The 20,553-nt window shown below is 45.9% G+C and overlaps 1 protein-coding gene across 5 annotated transcripts; it reads right to left on the bottom strand.

Moving 5' to 3' along the window:
• Positions 1-2,383: 2,383 nt before the first annotated feature.
• Positions 2,384-17,383, bottom strand: LOC128347520 (zinc finger protein 501-like). 5 transcript variants are annotated; one of them, XM_053302423.1, is made up of 7 exons: positions 16,821-17,178; positions 14,735-15,063; positions 13,930-14,041; positions 13,563-13,645; positions 13,188-13,314; positions 7,752-8,885; positions 2,384-7,689 (listed from the first exon to the last, which is right to left on the bottom strand). In XM_053302423.1, the coding sequence occupies exons 4-7, from the start codon at positions 13,575-13,577 to the stop codon at positions 7,358-7,360; spliced, it is 1,608 nt and encodes a 535-aa protein (XP_053158398.1). In that variant the 5' UTR covers positions 13,578-13,645; positions 13,930-14,041; positions 14,735-15,063; positions 16,821-17,178; the 3' UTR covers positions 2,384-7,357. The 5 variants fall into 5 exon arrangements, with proteins under 5 accessions (XP_053158398.1, XP_053158396.1, XP_053158394.1 ...); XM_053302421.1 differs by lacking the exon at positions 16,821-17,178 and adding an exon at positions 17,284-17,383 and having other exon boundaries at positions 2,384-8,885; XM_053302419.1 differs by having other exon boundaries at positions 2,384-8,885; positions 17,090-17,188.
• Positions 17,384-20,553: the final 3,170 nt, after the last annotated feature.

The following is a 20,553-nucleotide window of genomic DNA, read 5'->3' as shown; positions in this document are numbered from 1 at the left end:
TATCTCTTCCTCCCTCCCTCCCTCTCTTTCTGCCCCCTCTTTTTTCTTGTCTGACTTCCTTCCTTTCTTTCTCTTCCTTCCTCTCTCAATTTCTTTCTCTCTCTCTCTCTATTCCTTCCTTCCTCTCTCTTTTTTTCCTGTTTTTCTTTCTCTATCTCTCCCTCCCTCCCTCTCTCTTTTCTTGTCTGACTTGCTTTCTTTCTCTCTTCCTTCCTCTCTCAATTTCTCTCTCTCTCTCTCTCTCTCTCTCTCTCTCTCACTATTTTATGCTTTTATGGTTCTGCTGTTCTACTTGGTTGTGGGTTTTTTTCATTGGTTTTCCATGATTTGTCAGTCACCCTGAGAATAGCTATTCTGAAGGTCAGGGCATACATTTTTTAAATACCAGTAAATAAATGACAAATATGTCAATGCTCACTAGGACATTTCAAAGCAGTGTTTTATGTGTTCCGTTTCCTTGTGAGAAAAGTATACTGGAGATGTATTGTGTAGGGCTGCCAAGTGGGGAAAGGACAGCTTTTTCTTTCCCTTGCATGACAAGCTGCAGCTGCTGAAATTCCCTCTTCTCTGCATCTCTACAGGAGACCTGTTCTCTTTTCCATTTGGCAGCCCTAGTATTGTGTGTCTGAAATGTCAAAGGAGGGAAAAGACAACTACTACTTTTATCACAACATTGATTCCCCCAAAGCAACAGCACACCCTTGTTGCTTCTTGCAGGCAGCTTCAAAGGCTCAGTCTCCATTTGTCCTTCTTGTCCTCCTTGTCCTCCTCTGCCCAACTCATTCCTGTAACTGGCACAGACAGATTTTCTCTTGCACCGGGTTAGTCGGGAAAGGGAATGGGGGGGGGGGGAGGGACGGGCTGTTCTCCTCAGCCACAGTTTGCCTGATGCTGCCCGGCACCTAAACCTCCACCAATTTAATTAACCAAGTCTAAACCTTCACCAAGTCTAAACCTTCACCAATTTAATTAACTAGACTGAAAATCAGATGAACAGTGAATAAAACTTTTATGGTTCAATTTTATGGAGCAATTAGTGATTATTTAAGCATGGTGCTGCCAAACAGTTTGTAAATAAAACTAGTAGCCCTTGAAAAAAATAGCTGGAATTAATTGTAGGTTGGGGCAGGGGGAGAAAGTATATACTTCAACATTTAGAAGATCAAGTGAGTCTTTTTTTATGTTCACTAAAAAAAATATTGCAAGTGCAAAAAGGGAAATTTGCTTACAATTATGACTTATGATTCCATGTGGTTTCTTCCATGTCACATGGAAGAAACCACATGGAATCATAATTCATAATTGTGAGCAAATTTACTTTTGAGTTGCTTGCACAGAAATAGGAACAGCTTAGTAAAAGCTAATCATTCTGGACGAGAAAGCTGAGTTACATACTTGGATGGAGAGAGTGCGTGTCAGATGTTGGGGGGGGGGAGCGCAATTTCAGTGTTTGCCCCAGGCGCCATTTTCCCTAGTTACGCCTCTGAACCCGTGTCTTCTGCATCTGCAGGGTTGATCCACCAGATCTGAACTAGCTATTCTGCTCTGTCAGGCACTTGCAGCTTCCAGTAAGATCTAGAATAGAAGCTACAATTTATCAATGCCCTGTTATTAAATACACATACATACATTTGGACCATCCCAATGAATTCAAATACAACATGGCTGGAATCTAACAGCAGCTAGATAACTGATAACTTTGAGAGCCAGCGTGATGTAGTGGTTAGAGTGCTGGACTAGGAGCGAGGAGACCAAAGTTCAAATCCCCATTCAGCCATGAAACTAGCTGGGTGACTCTGGGCCAGTCACTTCTCTCTCAGCCTAACCTACTTCACAGGGTTGTTGTGAAAGAGAAACTCAAGTATGTAGTACACCGCTCTGGGCTCCTTGGAGGAAGAGCGGGATATGAATGTAATAATAACTACTATCAGTTGAAACAGATTGCCACAAGCCCGTGATCTGAATGGATAGAAAATGAGCTACTGGGGGTGATGAAGGAGCTGGAGAGAGTGGTGCCCCCGCTGTACAATGTAAGCAGCAACCTTATTTCTGTGCTTCTCTTTGCAGCAAGCGACCAGAGGTAAGTGGGCTGGGGGCTGAGAGAGGGTGGACATTCATCTCAGAGATGGTGGACCCTTGCCATGGATTCTGTGGGGAGCACACCCACATTTTTAAAGGCTTCGGCTTTCCTGTGGGCCAGATCTCAATGCTGTCCTGTGGGTCGTACAAATTGGGACACAGATTGGATGAGGACTCATTTGCATTATCTTCACAAATTAAAAAACCATATCAACCCCCACTCTAATGATAACTTTTCACCACACTGGATACCTGCCTTGAACTATATCGACCAGTCTAAAATAACACACACTCAACCAGAACATTTGAAATCCATCCTCATTTATTAAAAAGCCAAATAAAAAGACTCATTGATATACAAAGATGGCATACATCATTAGACATAATTGAGGAAAAGTTATTGGACACCATAGAATCTAAACATTTCAATATTCCTAAAAATTAAAATGAGTACCCCACTGCCTTGCAGGTGTGTGTGTGTGGGGTGTACAGGCGCGTAACAATGATAGGGCAAGGGGAGACAGTTGTCTGGGGGCCCCACTGCCTGGAGGAGCACCCCAGAGGCACCTCATGTGACTCCCCATTGCCCCCTGCCCAGCCCCATAGCCTCTCAGCCACTTGCCCTCTTCGCCGTCTCTCCTGCTTGTTCTGCTGGCCCGAAGCCGCAGGCAAGCTGCCAAGAGCTCCTTTTCTCCCGCCTCTCAGCTGATTGGCGGGTGGGCGGGGCTTCCACGGAGGCCTCCGTGTAGGCCGCAGTGAAGCCTGAACTCGAGTAGGGCCCAAGCCAGCCAGGAAGGAGGAGGCAGCCAGAGTGTTCTCTGCAGCAGAAGACCCCTTGCTGCCCTGCTTAACCCAGACCAGCATTTGCCAGGTAGAGTGTGAACTCCTTTTTGTGGTTACCTTTCCCGCCCCCCGCCCCCTATATAGGGATCTGCTTGCCATAGGGCTTGGATATGGGGGGGTGGGGAGGGACCGAGAAGTCTCTGAATATTTATTTTGAAACAGCTTGGAAAATTTGCTGACTTAAAAAAAACTATCTAAAAAGTCCTATAAGTGGCTTGTTTTATGGCAGAAAATTGCAAAAACTTCTGGAACAGTATTTTATTAATTTTATTTATTCATTCATTCATTTATAAATGCACTTATGTTCAAGTTGTTTTGCAACCCAGAAGGTCTGAGTGAGAACTGTGAAGCATGTGTGGTGCTTTTATTTTATTTTTCTTGTGTGTGAACTGCTCCCCAATAACTTGCAGGGACTTCAGGGTAAATCTGGCCAACATGTGAATGCAGCACCTCCATTCCAGAGGAGATGTGTCTTAAAGGGCTTTAAAAGCCTCCTGTGAAAAACCTCCTGCAATCAATCTTGACTGAATTTGTTCAGAATTCTGAGAAAACAAACATAGGCTCACCCTGCATGGTTGAAAGTCTCCTTTGCTAATCTGCAGCGAGGGGCCCATTTTAATAATTCATCTTTCTAGTGTGTTCTAGGCATTAAAAGTAATACAAATGTATAGTACTCAATGTATATCACTATATATTGTGACGTGTGTGTGTGTGTATTCAGTGAAATGTATTTGCAGGCAGCATACTTATTTTGGAATATCAGACTTAAATCCTTGGGGGCCTGGGGTGTGCGGAGGCCCTGGACTTTGGGGGGGGGGCCCATTTTAAAATCTTGTCTCTGGGCCCACTCCAACCTTGCTACGCCCCTGGGGGTGTAGTTGGCACATGACGGTTGGCACTGTCCAGTGACAGTCAAAATGAACAGAAGAAATGAAGGTGTGCAATGAATCCTCATAGGGATTCATTATGAGGAAAAGTTATTATACACCAAAGAATCCAAACACTTGAAAAATAATGGCTGTCTAAGAATTTAACAGATGCAAAGGAAAGGGGTGGTCTTACCTTGCCAGACTTAAGGTTGTATTTTGATGCTGTTTGTTTGACATGGTTAAAAGAATGGATAACGCTAAGAAATCCTAGAATTCTTGATTTGGAAGGATTTGACAGAAGGTTTGGATGGCATGCATATTTGTGGTATGAAAAAAGTAAAATACATAAAGACTTTTTGAACCATTATGTGAGAAGGAGTTTAATGAGGGTGTGGTTAAAATATAAAAATTGGTTTGAACCTAAAACTCCGTTATGGGTATCTCCGATTGAAGCCTTATCACGTAAAGAAGTAAATATGCAAACGGGTTGGGGTACCTATAGGGATTTGGTACATTTTCACCAAAAGGATTGTAAGTTAAAAAGTTTAACTGAAATACAAGATAAAGTCAGAGATTGGTTTCAGTATCATCAGTTAAATGAGATGTATAAGAAGGATCTCAAAGTTGGATTTGAGGAGCAGATCTCAAATTTTGAGAAGGAATTATGCCAAAATGATGAAAAATTAGTTTCTAAAATGTATAAACTGTTGCTTTTGGAGGAGACAAGAGAGGAAGTGGTTAAAACGACTATGATAAAATGGGCTCAAGATGCGGGGCGTAACAGAAATGGCAGCCTGGGAAAAGTTATGGAAAAAGGATTTAAAATTTACTGCATGTTATGCTATCAAAGAAAACTATTATAAAATGATGTATAGATGGTATCTGACACCAAAAAAATTGGCATTAATGTATAAAAATGTTTCCAACAAATGTTGGAAGTGTGGACATTTTGAAGACACATTTTTTCACATGTGGTGGATCTGTGGGAAGGCTAAAGCCTATTGGGATATGATATACAATGAATTAAAGAAAATATTTAAAATGACTTTTCCTAAGAAGCCAGAAGCCTTCCTGCTGGGGATAACACAAGGAGCTATTTCTACAACCAATTTAACATTTTTTATGTATGCCTCTACGGCAGCTAGAATTACATATGCACAGAAATGGAAGTCTAGTGAACTGCCCTCAAAAGGAGACTGGCTGATAAAAATTTTGGAATATGCGGAGATTGCAAAACTTACAGCACTATTAAGAGATCAAAATCTGGAATGTTTTAAAGAAGATTGGAAACCATTCTTGTTGTATCTAAAAAATTACTTCCCTACTATGGACTTGACAGCAGGGTTTGATATCTAGTAGAAACCGCAGGTTGGTCAGATTAATTATGTTTGTAAGGGTTTGAACTTACATTTTGAATTATTATTATAGCAAGGGTAAACTTTATAGTTGATAAATCACGAAGAAATGTGAGCGGGAAGTCCACTTTTTATGTGTGTATTTGTAATGAATGATAATATTGTTATTGTTAAAATTAATAAAAAATGAATTGAAAAAAAGAAAAAGAAAAATAATGGCTGCACATCTTGCTCCATAACTCCACTTCTACAAGGGCTAGAGCTTAACCTTTTTTTTTTTTTTAATGAAAGCTTGGGATCCATTTTAGGTTTAGGAGATGGCAACTTTGAATCCCCATTGTTCCTATGGCAAAAATGTTCAAAATCAGTAAAAACTTTTTTAAAAAAAATCATTAAAAATCAACCAAGTGTCCCACTGCCTTGAATTTTGGTTGGTAGGTGACCCATGGGGACCTACCCACCACCCAGATATGGTGCCCCTAGGACCTTGTTAAATAGTCCGAATTGGTCCAAGTCTGAATCGAATCAAAGCAAATACAACTCGAATCTGGGGTGATTTGGAGGTGGTAGATTTGGATACAAAACAAATCAGGGGTGATTTGTTTGGGGCACAAATCGAATCAAAAAACTGATTTGTGCACATCCCTATCTTTTATGGGCATCTGTCTTCTCTCCTAAACTGAGGTGGTGAGGGAGCCATACAAGGGCAGACGAGGTGCCTCAGCTCTTTATGAGGGACTTTATCAGGGAACTCGATGCAGCAGCAAGGTGGCAAATAGGTTTGTGAAGGTAGGTGAGATGCCAGGGGGCCTTACAAAGACACAAAAGGCAGTGGAAGGCTGTTTGGGGAAAAGGAGACTCTATATCAGAAATATAGTGCCAATGAACAGGAAGGCTTCACATAGCCAGCATGGGTCAGAAACACCACTACACTTCTCCTTCCCACAACACCTAATCCATTTTTCCTTTTTAAAAAGCATGGACATTTACTAATGCAAAAACCTTCAGTTTAAGATGAGAGTAAAGTAGCTTTAAATTTGTGCACCAAAAAGTGTGGAAATTACAAAGCTACTCCATCTTTACACCTCATATCGTGTGGAAATTAAGACTTTGTAATCTTGTATATTAGGTGGACCTTACAAATGAGGCTCCATGCATCCACATTTTGCCCTGGCCTTTCAGCTGGACATTGTGCTGGAAAGCAATTCACTCAGTCGGAAATTTAAAAGTTGCAACTTCCCCAAGCAGTTGCTAGAGAAGCCCCTGATGAATTTCTGCCTGATGCATCTCTGTAAGGCACAGCTTCCCCCAAATGCCTCCTGTTTACTTCATCTGAAATATACACAAGACTGTACCAAGTATGTATAACTTATATAGCATACAAGTTAATACTAGTGGTGTGCACGGAACTGGAGCCTGCCGGTTTGAAGGTGGGGAGGGATATATTTAAGGACGGGGGAGGGTGTTCTTACCCCTCCTGCCACATTTCCCCTGCCAGAGCAACCTTTTCAAACGGTCTGGCAGGATGGCAGCATACCTCCTTGCTGCCCTCCTCTGACTGGAAGTGGCCAGAAGTGCCTGGTGCGCATGTCACACACGCACACACAATGTGCACATGTGCAACGGGCACTTCCGGTCTGAGGAGGCACTGGGGAAGCAAGGAGCTGGCCTGGTGGACCATTTTAAAAGGTAGTGCTGGCGGGGGAAATGCAGCAGAAGAGAGAAGAGCACTCTCCCCCTTCCTTAAAGATATCCCGCCCCACTTTTAAACCGGCCAGACCACCGGACGTTTGGACTTGTTCGGAGGCTCATAAAAGGGCCTCCAAACTGGTTCGTGAACATCTCTAGTTAATACTGGCATCTTAATCAGCAAATTCTACGCATCTTAAAGTATGAGTAAAAATTTCAAGCATTTTAACTCCGGTCTTAAAACAAAAGTCTTTTGGAATACTGAACTGAAGCTAGAGCATTTGCATTGATTTTTTTGCCCTGCATGACTTGTGTTTTGTGAAGGCAAGTAAATGCTTTGTGATGCTCTTTCTAGACTCCAAACATGCATATTTATTTGTTATATTTGTATAGCATCACTCAGTGAATGTTGGGGCAGTTTACAACAAATATCCTGTCTCACTTGTCTGAATTCTTTCATGCTGTATAAGATTTGAGCTCTGAAAGAAACCCTTTCCACACTCAACACATATATACAATCTCTTACCTGTGTAAAATTTCATGTTTTGTAAGGTTTGATCTCTGACAAAAGCTCTTTCCACACTCCAAGCACTTATATGGTTTGTCTCCTATGTGAATTCTCTGATGTTGTGTAAAGTTTGAGCTCCGGCAAAAGCTCTTTTCACACTCCAAACATTTATATGCTTTCTGTCCTGTGTGCATTATTTGATGTTCCCTAAGATGTGAGCTCTGACGAAAGCTCTTTCTACACTCCAAGCATTTAAACGGTTTCTCTCCTGTATGAATTCTTTGATGCCGTGTAAGATTTGAGCACTGATTAAAGCTCTTTCCACACTCCAAGCATTTAAATCCATCTCCTGTGTGAATTCTTCGATGTTGTGTAAAGTTTGAGCTCCGACAAAAGCTCTTTCCACACTCCATTTATATGCTTTCTGTCCTGTGTGCATTATTTGATGTTCCCTAAGATGTGAGCTCTGACGAAAGCTCTTTCTACACTCCAAGCATTTAAACGGTTTCTCTCCTGTATGAATTCTTTGATGCCGTGTAAGATTTGAGCACTGATTAAAGCTCTTTCCACACTCCAAGCATTTAAATCCATCTCCTGTGTGAATTCTTCGATGTTGTGTAAAGTTTGAGCTCCAACAAAAGCTCTTTCCACACTCCAAACATTTATATGGCTTATGTCCCGTATGCATTATTTGATGTTGCGTAAGATTTGAGCTCTGATGAAAGCTCTGTCCACACTCCACGCATTTAAATGGTTTCTCTCCTGTATGAATTCTTTTATGTCGTGTAAGAGTTGAGCACTGACGAAAGTTCTTGCCACACTCTAAGCATTTAAATGGTTTCTCTTCGATATGAATTTTTTGATGCTGTGTTAGATTTGAGCTCTGACGAAAGCTTTTTCCACACTCCAAGCATTTAAATGGTTTCTCTCCTGTGTGAATTCTTCGATGTTGTGTAAAGTTTGAGCACTGATTAAAGCTCTTTCCACACTCCAAACATCTATATGGTTTCTGTCCTGTATGGATTCTTTGATGTTGTATAAGATTTGAGCTCTGACAAAAGCTCTTTCCACACTCTAAACATTTATATAGCTTCTGTCCTGTGTGCATTATTTGATGTTCTGTAAGAGATGAACTCCTCCTGAAGCTCTTTCCACATACCAAACATTTAAATGGCCTCTCTTCTGTGTGAATTCGTTGATGTACCATAAGAGCTGACCTGCGACTAAAGCTTTTCCCACAGACCAAACATCTGAATGGCTTCTCACCTGTGTGAATTCTTTCATGTACCATAAGAGCTGACCTGCGGCTAAAGTTCTTTCCACAGACCAAACATATGAATGGCTTCTCGCCTGTGTGAATTCTTTGATGGGTAATAAAGTCGGAGTTCCATCTGAAGCTCTTTCCACATTCCATGCATTTAAATGGATTTTCTCCAGTGCAAATTTGTTGGTGCTCTGTAAGAGCTGTGCTCTCACTGAAGCTCTTTCCACACTCCAAGCACTCAAATAGCTTCTTCCCATACTTATTTTTCCATCCACCACCTGTTGGAATAAAGGAAGAGAAAAGAATCTCATTTGGATTGCAGGGAGAAACGGAGCTTGAAATCAGGCAATAAGCCCAATGAACTGCTATTGCAAATGATAAAATGGACTTCAGAAGAAAAGGTAGAACTTGAAGTGTTTCAAATAATGATTGGCATTAAATGAAGGCTGGTATATGACGCGGAGTGGTGAACTATGGAAGCCTAGGTTTAGCTTTCCACCCAGCCAAGAAGTTGAGCAGGTGGCCTTATCTATCAGACAAACCTACCACTCAGGGCTCGTCCCAAAATAAATGGAATAATTGCTGCTCAGAACCCTTTGGAGGAGGATTGGCAGGATATGAGAGAGATGAATCAACAAAACAGATGAAGTGCAGAAGAGGAGCATGTGTTTGCATGCAGATATTTGGTCTTGTAGTAGCAAGCATGAATTGTCCCCTTTGCTAAGCAGGGTCTACCCTGCATATGCATATGAATGGGAGAATACATGTGTGAGCACTGTAAGATATTCCCCTCAGGGGATGGAGCCGCTCTGGGAAGAGCAGAAGGTTCCAAGTTCCCTCCCTGGCATCTCCAAGATAGGGCTGAGAGAGACTCATAGGCAGTGCCTATGATTGCTTCTCCTCTCCCCATGCCCTGCCAATGTTGGAAGACCCCCTCTCCATGCTGCTTTTCTTACGGTTAAGGAAATGCTTTATTATTATCTATAATAATTGAATACACCACATTTCAATTTTCAAAAAAAGTTTCCAGAGCAGTTTACATAGCAAAGGAATCCTATATAATAAAAGCCTTGAGTGTGATCCCGTGCGCCCGTGTCTTTTTCGGCAGTTCTGAGCATGCGCGGAGTGCACTTTCAGAACTGCCGAAAAAGATACGGCCGCCCAGAGGCAGGCAGCCATGTTGGGGCCAAGCCAAACGGAGGAGTAGCAGGAGGGAAGAGGCGGCAGCGGCGGAAGGTGCCCTGCCGTTGCCACACACATCGGGACCGGGAGGAGAAGAGGGGAATGGGGAGGGAAGAGACAGGAGCTGCGGAAGAAGCCGTGGCGCTGAGGAGCCGTTGGCAACCCTGAGTGGGGGGGGGGAGCAAAACGGAGCGCCTGGACTGGGGGGCGGGCGGGCGGACGTGTGTGAGAAAACCAGCCTCACGGACATTAGGACTAGCGCCTTGGTCGCCCAACTGAGGGAACTCGAGGAGGGGCCACTCACGCGCTGTGGTCCAATGCGGCGGGCGTTGCTGCTGCTGCTGGCCCTCTTGCAGCTGTTGCTCGCCCCGGCGCCGCCCCCGGGTGTGTCCTGCCCGGCGCAGCCCCGCCACCCGCTGCTGCTTCCCCACCTGCCACCCAATCTTCGGAAGAAGCTGGCTGGCCCGCACGAAACCCCTTTTGCGCCTGTCCTTTTGGCCTGGAGGTGGCCGCGGGAGGGAGGAGACGTGCCCCGTGGTGGCAGGCCCGAGGGGGCCATGCGGCCAAGGCTTTGCGGGCAGGTGGAGGGAAGAGGGGAGAAAGCCCAAGGGTTATGCCACCAGGAGGACAAATGCGCTGCCGTTTCCCTGCCAGAGGAACTGGCCTGGCTGGACGCTGGCTTGGTCCGGGTGGAGAGGGGAGCAAAACGGATGGCGACGGGCCCGTCGTGGTCGGACCCAGGGAAGGAAAGGCAGAAAAGCCACATGGGGTGAGGGGTGTGTGTGCGGCAGAAGCAATGCTGTGTGTGCCCCTTAGCCAGCCAGGAGACTCCAGGAGGGTGAGCTACGGGCTTGCGCTCTGGGGAGGAGGGAGGGAGACCAAGCGACCTCTCTTCCTCCTCCTCCTCTTCCACTTCTGCTGCGCTATGGGGATCCTAACAGCCCGAGAGTCAAGCACAAAAAAGTATAAAACAACACTAAAAACTAAAACAAAAGTATACACTAAGCACAATACCCCCCGCCCGCCCAAATACCTGATAGCCAACACACATAATAATAAAAGCAAGTGCAAATTCCAGAAACAGAGCCGAAAAAAGCCCCTCCCCCTCCACCAGCCAAGGGCGGGGGGGGGGAGAGCCAAGGAGGGCAAGAGAAAGGGAGAAGGAATAAAGGACCAAAAAAAAAACACAAAAGGAAACTAGCGCCCGTTATTTTAACGGGCTTAAAAATACTAGTAAGAAAATGGTTGACTGTCCCAGAAGGGCTCAATCTAAGAAAAAACACAAGGGAAATACCAGCAAGAAAGTGGCTTTAAGAACATAAGAACAGCCCTGCTGGATCAGGCCCAAGGCCCATCTAGTCCAGCATCCAGTTTCACACAGTGGCCCACCAGATGCCGCTGGAAGCCTACAGGCAGGAGTTGAGGGCATGACCTCTCTCCTGCTGTTACTCCCCTGCAACTGGTACTCAGAGGCATCCTGCCTTTGAGGCTGGAGGTGGCCTATAGCCCTCTGACTAGTAGCCGATGACAGACCTCTCCTCCATGAAGTTATCCAAACCCCTCTTAAAGCCATCCAGCTTGTTTGCTATCACCACATCTTGTGGCAGAGAATTCCACAAGTGGATTATGCCTTGTGTGAAAAAGTACTTCCGTTTGCTGGTCCTAGATTTCCTGGCAATCAATTTCATGGGATGACCCCTGGTTCTAGTGTTATGGGAAAGGGAGAAGAATTTCTATCCACTTTCTCCACACCATGCATGATTTTATAGACATCCATCATGTCTCCCCGCAGTCATCTTTTTTCTAAACTAAATAGCCCCAGATGTTGTAGCCTTGCCTCCTAACTAAGAAAGGTGCTCTAGACCCCTGATCATCTTGGTTGCCCTCTTCTGCTTTGCTTACTTACATGAGCCATCTGGAACTTTTAGTTCTGCACATGTATTCCTTGCTGCCTCCTGGAGCAAGAGGGGGTTGCAGAAAAAATCCCCTCAAAGAAATTCAGCAGTGCCAGCAAAGAAACACCCCCACCCCGAGCTCCTTATGCAACTGACTAAGCATCTGTCAGTGCTGCTGCTTGGATATCCCAGGCAGCAGCATTGACAGATACTTGTTGCATGTTGCCTCTCTAACCAGAAGGGATTAGAGGAAAAAGTCCCTGCCGCAAAAAAGTGGAAGGGGCCAGGACCTTGAATCCTTGAACATGGGCCCCTTCAAAGCTTGTTACACTCCTGCCCAAAGGACCTTGTAACAGCCACAAACCATTTCAGCCCATTTTCAATAACAAGGGTCTCTTTGTAGGGTACCTTTCTGTTTTAGCCCTTCCCTCCTGCTCACCTTCATCCAATCTGCTCCAAAGTACTGTTCTCAAACATAGGGGACACTCTGGCAGTTTCCAACAAGTGATTCCAAAACAGGGAGGAGAGCTGGTCTTGTGGTAGGAAGCATGCATTGTCCCTTCTGCTAAGCAGGGTCCACCTTGGTTTGCCTTTGAATGGGAGACTATATGTAGCACTGTAAGATAGTCCCTTTAGGGGAGGGGGCTGCTCTGTGAAGAGCACCTGCTGGCTTCCATGCAGAAGGTTCCAAGTTCCCTCCCTGGCTTCTCCAAGATAGGGCTGAGAGAGACTCCTGCCTGCAAATCTGGGGAAGCTGCTGCCAGTCTGTGTAGACAATACTGAGCTCGATGGACCAATGGTCTGACTTGGTAGAAGGCAACTTCCTCTGTTCCTAGTCGGTGGGTAATGGCGCAGCATCAGTTGGAAGCATCACCCGGAGGCATCGGTCTGGTGCCAAAAGCAGCTGCTGCTCCCCCAGCTTGACTTTGGGTGCCCTTGGGAGAGCCAATCTTTCCCAGAGAGGAATCTAGCAGGGATGCAGGAAGGGAAACACTTTCCTAGGACATGCCACATGCTCCAAAGACAAACCAGGAAGCCCCAGGAGAGCTGCTCTTGTGGTCGTGAGCATGAATTGTCCCCTCTGTTAAGGAGGGTCAGCCCTGGATTGCATTTGGAAGGGTGACTATAAGTGAACCCTGTCTGTTCATAATAAGCTATTCCCCTTAGGAGATGGGCCTGTAGCTCAGTGAGAGAGCACCTGCTTGCATGCAGGGCATCCTAGGTTCACACCTTGTCATCTCTAGGTAGGGCAGGGAGAGACTCCTGCCTGAAACCTTGGAGAGCCGCTGCCAGTGAGTGCAGACAATCCTAAGCCAGATGGACCAATGGTCTGACTCAGTAGAAGGCAGCTTCCCATGTTCTACATCCAAGTCTAAGACCATTTAGGGTTGCTGTGTAAGTGTTCCCCAACCCAGTCGAGAGACCCCCACAATCCCCCAGAAGAATGGACTAAAAGGGTATTCATAAAGCAGCAGCAATTTCTGGAGAAAGAGGGAGCCTTACCCAGAGAGGCCACATTCCGACAAGTCTCCTCCATGACTTCTCTGTGCAGCGCTCTTTGGTCTGCATCCAGCAGAGCCCACTCCTCCTCCGTGAAATGCACAGTCACCTCCTCAAAGGACACAGGGCCCTGAAAGAAGGACATGTTTTCAACACACAGATAACAAAGCAGTTCTTTCACTTGCAAGTAAATCTCTGGCGGTAATTGAGGGGAAGCTACTGTGGCTTCTCTGAGTGAATTCATGACTTCACTGCCTTCTTAGTGGGCAGCTTTGAGGGAAGCAAAAGGGAAGAGATCAGATCCTTTCAGACTCAGAAAAAGGCACCAGGCTCCTTCCTCCCTGCCCATATCCCCTGTGGACCCCGCCCCCCCACTACCTGATCTGGTTGCATCACAGCTGTTTTTCCAGCACCACGCAGGGTAGACAGCCTTGGAAAGAGCACCTGTATTATTCCACAGCCTATAGGAGAGACAAAGGTGGTCAGAGGAGGATTGACCCTTAATACGTATTTTCTGTCTCAGTTCTTTCTGGGGGAAGAAAAAGTTCACTCCCCTCCCACTGACTCCTGGGCAGAACTCAAGGTGCTGATTTGGACATATGAATGCATTAACTTGTTCACTCTAAACAGTTCTCCAGGTTCATGTGGGATATACTGAAGACAAGAGTCTCCCACAAACAGACTTGTGGGAACACAAAAACAGCCCAGTGGAGCCCCAACAGAAGTGTGATCCATTAATCCTTACCCAATGAGGTGGCATCTCTGTCTGCATTTTGAGAAATCCTCCGACTGGCATCCAAAAGAGGCTTCTCCACGTCAGAAAAATCAGCGGTCGCTTCTGCTAACTGCCCCTGCACCTAAAATGCCAAAAAACATTCCAGGCAGAGAATGGAAAGAATGATTATTTTATTTATTTATTTATCTATCAAATTTGTATACCACCCCAAACTTTCATCTCTGGGTGGTTAACAATAGCATAAAACAAGTTTAAAACATATACCAAAACTTAAAACAATGTAAAAATTTAAAAATAAACCAGAGATTAAAACCTAAAAATTTAAAAAGCTGAGAAAGCTTGGGCGAAAAGATGGGTTTTCAGGTGTTTTTTAAAAACTGCCAGAGATGGAGAGGATCGTATCTCAACAGGGAGCACATTCCACAATCTTGGGGCAGCGACTGAGAAGGCCCATCTCTGTGTAGCCACCAACTGGAGACGGACCTCCTCAGATGACCTCAATGGTCGATGGGGCTCATAATGAAGAAAACGCCTTCTCTCATTAGAAAAGGAATGGAAGAGCTAAAGGCGAAGGAAGGAGGGCTAGGAAATATCCATCTACAAGGGTTTGGAGAGGAAGCTGGGCAAATTTAGGGAATTCATCATTGCACACAATCTTTTCATTTCATTAATTAGCCTTAACTATTAATTGTACTTCTTTGTTCACTTGTTCTTAAATGTTATGTGATGCCTTGAGCATTTACAGAAAGTGTTCATGTCAATGCATAACTAAATAGAACGCATTTTAGCTTCTCCCAGGAGGAAATGCTCTCACCTGCTGCTCTTCTTGCTTCCTGTCTTCTGCCTGGCTCAAGAAGACGAATCCTTCTGCCAGAGTCACTGCCTGGGAACTGGTTTCCGCTCCGCATTCTCTGACCTAGCTCTCCATCTCTGAGGGCAGGATAGTTAGAAACTGCTCCAGGATCACCAAGTCCAGGATCTGTGTTGCCGTGTGCTTTTCTGGCTTCAGACACCGATGGCAAAGGTTGTGCAGCAGCTGGCTGGAGACTTCCTGGGGCCACTTGGCCTCCTGGTAGCAGAACTGCCTGAAGTGCTGATGCTGTACATGGAAATCAGCTGAGACTTTTGCTAATGCCTCTGCACCTGAAACACAAACAAGCATCCCAGAGAATGAAGAGAGGGGATTAGAAGAAGTAAGGAACAGAAGATGAGGAGTGGGAATTAGGGACATATGCACCCACAAGGACCCAGATATGAATCTGGGAAACCATGGTGGTGGGCACTTCTGTGATTGTGAGGCTAAATCGATCCAGCCTTGCAATCATGGAAGCACCACCATTACTGTTAGGGTGCTTCCCTATTCAGACAAACATTGCTCTAAACATGAGCAGCAGGGAGCACCCCCAAGTTCTTTGATGTTAGAAATTGGTGGGTCATCTTAAATTCAAAGGAATCTTCCTTAACTAATCTGTATTTAGCCTGCATTGCTTAAGTGGGGATCGTTTTACATTCAGAATCTACTTCTATTCAGGTAAATATGGTAAACCCTGCTCCCCACCCTTGTAACAAATGAATGCAATAGGGAGGGAAATTTGTACATGAACTTCCAGAGGCTGAATCCTAAAAGGACCCTGGCAATGCTCCTGGCCAAAACACACCAGATATAACAAAGATGCACTAGTGATTGAGTGCTTTAAAAACAGGAAGAGAGGACTAGATTGCTTTGGAAGGCACGAAGAGGTTTGATTATAAAAGGGGGAGCAGGCTGTGGGACTATGCCAGGCCCCATGAGCATAGGTCCAGAAGTTTTTACATATCTAGGAATCACCCTGCCCCACCACAACAGCTGCCTGCCCCCCCATCTTTCCTCACACTAAGCTCTTAGCCAAATATGCTCCCCTCCCTTTGCCTTCCTTCAGGGACCACTGCCTCTTTCTTTAGGATACCCCAAAGCTATGCATGAAAACAGCTTGAAACTGGCTTCAATCTCTCCAAATTCAATGGACTTCCACATCTTGCAGAGAGGAGGAAAGACACTTGTGCTAGCTTTGAAGGTGCCCTGCATGGATCAGCTGCCAAGGCTGCCTTGAAATGTCATGTGTCAGCTCATGGGAAGGAGGTGGGTAACTCCCCCCCAACCCCCCCTCACTTCATTTAAACAAAACTCTGTAGCAAAAGGTTGCCAAAAACAAAAAAAAAACCCAAACCCCCAAACAAACCAGATGGAAAGATTGAGGGATGACATATTCACAATAAAAACCACTCCCCAACCCACATTTCATATAGGGGAAATGCAGAGAGTGTAGCTATAATTGAGCGGATGGGTTCAAAGAATGCAGGACCTTCAGCTCCTGAGGGGCCACCCAGTTCCACCACCTCCCTATTTTCTTCATTCTCTCCCTCAGTCCAAGGGGCCACCAGGGAGAGGGGCAAACACACAACCCCCTCTCCCCTAGCGACACCCCTGGGCAAGGCCACTGCAAGTAGGGATTGCAAAAGGGAGGGCCATTTGAAAATCATGCCAGTCCTGTGGGCAAGGGACCCAGTCCTAATCAGGACCCCGGCAGTGCTCCCAAAAGGAGAGCCAGAGACAACGGGATGAATGGCTGCAAGTAGTGAAACAGAGTGCGGGATTCCTTGAGAGAGCACGAAATGGTTTAGGTCTCAAGAAGCGGGAGGCTGAGGGCTAGAGCCAGACCCTGTATCTTTCTCAAGTACCTGGCAAGGCCCCTGCGCCTCCCTCCTCAGCTGCCTCTGCCCTCCTGCAGCTTCCTCCAGGCAAAGCCACGAGGCAGCTCTGCTGCTCCCCCCTCTCTCTTGGCCCTTCCCTTAGGGACCCCTTTCTCCCTCCATAAGGCACAGCAGCGACGGGCCATACAGTAACTGAAAACTGGCTTCACCCTCGTCCTCCTCTCCAAGCTCAAGAGGCCTCCACGGTATGCAGCAGAGAGGAAGGAAGAAGGAGCTTGTGATGGCTTTGGAGGAATGCCGGGTGGATCAGCAGCTGCACAGGCCGCTTCGCCAGGGGCTGAAATGCCCGGGGAGTGGAGAGGGGGCTGCTCTCTTTGCTCCTCTTCCCCCCTTCAATTCCTGGGCTTTATTCTTCCTGAGGTCTTCAAACTATTCGCTGCTCACTTGACCCCCCCCCCCACCGCACACACACACACACCCGCAAATGCAGGTCAGACTCGCCACCAGATCCCAGCGGCCACTTTCCAATCCCAGGTGGGGGGGGGAGGAAAGGGCTCCCACCACCAGTCACAGTCCCTATTTCCTACATTTGCCTCTCTAGGATTCGTGCCTCTCTCGCTTTAACCCCGAGATGCCATCTCAGAAGCATGCTGAAGGGAGGGAGGCACATACTTTTTCTTCTTTTCTTGTTTCCCGATTTCTCTACAGAAAAGAAAAGCAGCGCAGCAGGTAAATCGACATCAGCAGAAGGGAGGACAGGACCTGGATGCACAACACACTTCAGCGGGATCCTTCTCTGCCGCCACTTGCATGGAAGTTGCTACAAGGACGCGGAGCCTCACCAGTGCCCCTTGGGACATGATGCCACGCAGGAGCCCCTCCTCTGCCTGCATATGGACTGGGAGGGACCTGGGGGAAGACAGCAGAGGGAGGGAGGGCTGACCCCTTCGCCGGGAGATGCCTGTGATGATTGGCAGGTTCTGGGAGGTGGATTCCCCACGTGGGAGGAGTTTATTTCAAGGCAGATGGAGCACTGTGCAGTATGTCAGCCACTGTCATAATGAGGAAGTTCCCTAAAATGACCGTGGCTGACATACTGCTCAGTGCTCCATTTGCCACGGCCTTAAAACAAACTCCTCCAGTGTGGGAAAGTCCTGAGCCTCGAGAAGACGTAATCAGAGGCCCCGCACTGTCCATCGTGATGGAGAAAGTCCTCCTCCCACTTTTGCACATTAAAACAAAAACAAAAACCAGCGCTGTGCACGCGGCACTGGCTGGGGGCGGGATGAGGAGCGGAGAGTTCCCCTTTAAGGAGGAGCTCTTTACCCCGGGGGGAGGGTGGGATGGGACGACCCGGCCGCGGTTCCAATGCCTTGTTTCTTTCTTGCCCCTATTACCAAAATACATTTTTTAAAAAATTAGAAGTGCAAGGGATGGAGGCATGGCAGTGGCACTTTCTGCATATACAGGTGAAACTCGGAAAATTAGAATATTGTGCAAAAGTCCATTAATTTCAGTAATGCGAATCAAAAGGTGAAACTGATATATGAGACAGATGCATTACATGCAAAGCGAGATAAGTCAAGCCTTAATTTGTTATAATTGTGATGATCATGGCGTACAGCTCATGAAAACCCCAAATCCACATTCTCAGAAAATTAGAATATTACATGGAACCAAGAAGACAAGGACTGTAGAACAGAACAATATCGGACCTCTGACAAGTATACAGTGTACTGTGCTTGATTGGCCAGCAAACTCGCCTGACCTGACCCCATAGAGAATCTATGGGGCATTGCCAAGAGAAGGATGAGAGACATGAGACCAAACAATGCAGAATTGCTGAAGGCCGCTAATGAAGCATCCTGGTCTTCCATAATACCTCATCAGTGCCACAGGCTGATAGCATCCATGCCACGCCTCATTGAGGCAGTAATTGCTGCAAAAGGGGCCCAAACCAAGTACTGAATACATATGCATGCTTATACTTTTCAGAGGTCCGATATTGTTCTATTCTTCAATCCTTGTCTTGGTTCCATGTAATATTCTAATTTTCTGAGATTGTGGATTTGGGGTTTTCATGAGCTGTACGCCATGATCATCACAATTATAACAAATTAAGGCTTGACTTATCTCGCTTTGCATGTAATGCGTCTGTCTCATATATCAGTTTCACCTTTTAATTTGCATTACTGAAATTAAAGGACTTTTGCACGATATTCTAATTTTCCGAGTTTCACCTGTAAATCAGGGGCTCTGTCATTCAACTTTGGATCTATCTTTCCCACCTTCCTGGACAGTTTCACATTCTTCTGTGTGCCTGGGAGTTCCTTTATCCATCTGCTCTTTCTTAGAACCAGGCTCACACAAAACTGCTCTAGGCCCACCACAGATTCACCTATTTGCTTCTTCTTTTCTGCCTTTAGTAAACAAGAAGGTTGCAAGTCTTTTCTGCAGCTGTGGGACTTTCTTTCATCCTGAACCACCAACCGCCTCCCTCAGCCAACTGCCAGCAGACTGCTGGTTCTCTCGGGTGGAGTCTCAGTATTTAAATCAGTCAATCCGACACAGCTGCCACCTTGGAAGCCAGGGCAGATTCTTGGCTGCTCACAGATCCCTCTTCTTACCTCATCCTGACAGATGCAGACATGAATTATTTGGTAAATGAAAAACAAAAACAAAAAAACCTTTTGTTCTTTACCCTGAGGCAGGACTGGTTGACATTCAGATGATGAGCCCCTTTGGGACAGGGAATCATGTTCAGTCCCCTCTTGTGACACACCATTTGGGACCCTGCAAACCAGGCAAAGAGATACATTTTAAAGGGGGAATCTTTTATATTTAGTAAGGGGGGAGCGGCAGTCCCTATTCAGCCCTGTATAGCATCCCTCCCAGCAACTATTGACGGTCTCTGCCTTCCATTTCTTTTTAGACTGAGCCATTTCCAGACAGGCTATTCTTGCATACCTTTTGCTTTGTAAACCACTCTGACAACTTTGTCTGTTGAAAAGGGATATGTAAATACTCATAATAATAATATTGCAGATAGAGGCACTGAGGCTAAAAGAGAGTGGCTTTGCTAAGGCGGGGCAAGGGCATCCTCACGGCTTTTTCCAGGGGTGGTGGTGGTTTAAAGCCAGCAAGCCTATTGCCCCCTTCCTGGGAGCATACCCCATTGAATTCAATGGGAACTGGCTCAATCCAGGGAGGGACAACTGCCCACACAACCCAGTGGGAAGTTCTCTACTCAAGCCCCACTGCAATGAAGCGGAGCTGCACAACTGTCCAGGAGTGCCTGAAGAAAAAGCCCAAATGGAGCTTTTGACCCAATACTTTTGTTTCGTTATTTTCTGGTGCCTCAAGTGCTCAAACTTGGTCTCCCCTTTGAAAACAATTATGAGCCCAGCCAGGCCCATAGCCATTCTAAAACTCCGATGGACACTAAAAAAGGTAGGGGAGGGGGAAGACAGCTTACAGCCTGGAGCACTGATTGGTTGGTTGGTTGGTTGATTGATTGATTGATTAAGTGCCGTCAAGTCGGTGTTGACTCTTAGTGACCACCTAGATAGATTCTCTCCAGGATGGTCTGTCTTCAAATAAGTGTTTAAGGTCTCTCAGTGGTGCATTCACTGCTGTTGTAATCAAGTCCATCTACCTTGCTGCTGGTCATCCTCTTCTCTTTCCTTCAACTTCTCCTCGCATTATGGACTTCTCAAGGGAGGCACGAGTGAAAATTCTGGATTGAATTGTACTATGATCCATTTGTTTGTTTCCCTGGCTGTCCATGATATCCTCAAAAGTCTTCTCCAGCACCAAATTTAAAAAGCATCAAAACCTTTTCTGTCTTGGTATCTTGAATGTTGACGTCCCTGCTGTACAGATTTTGAGCATACTCCTTCCATTTCTGTTTGATCTTCTCTGAATCAGTTACTATCTGTCCTC

The sequence above is a fragment of the Hemicordylus capensis genome, chromosome 2 (genome assembly GCF_027244095.1).
Source record: "Hemicordylus capensis ecotype Gifberg chromosome 2, rHemCap1.1.pri, whole genome shotgun sequence".
NCBI lineage: Eukaryota > Metazoa > Chordata > Lepidosauria > Squamata > Cordylidae > Hemicordylus > Hemicordylus capensis.
This window is presented reverse-complemented; position numbering and strand designations above follow the sequence as displayed.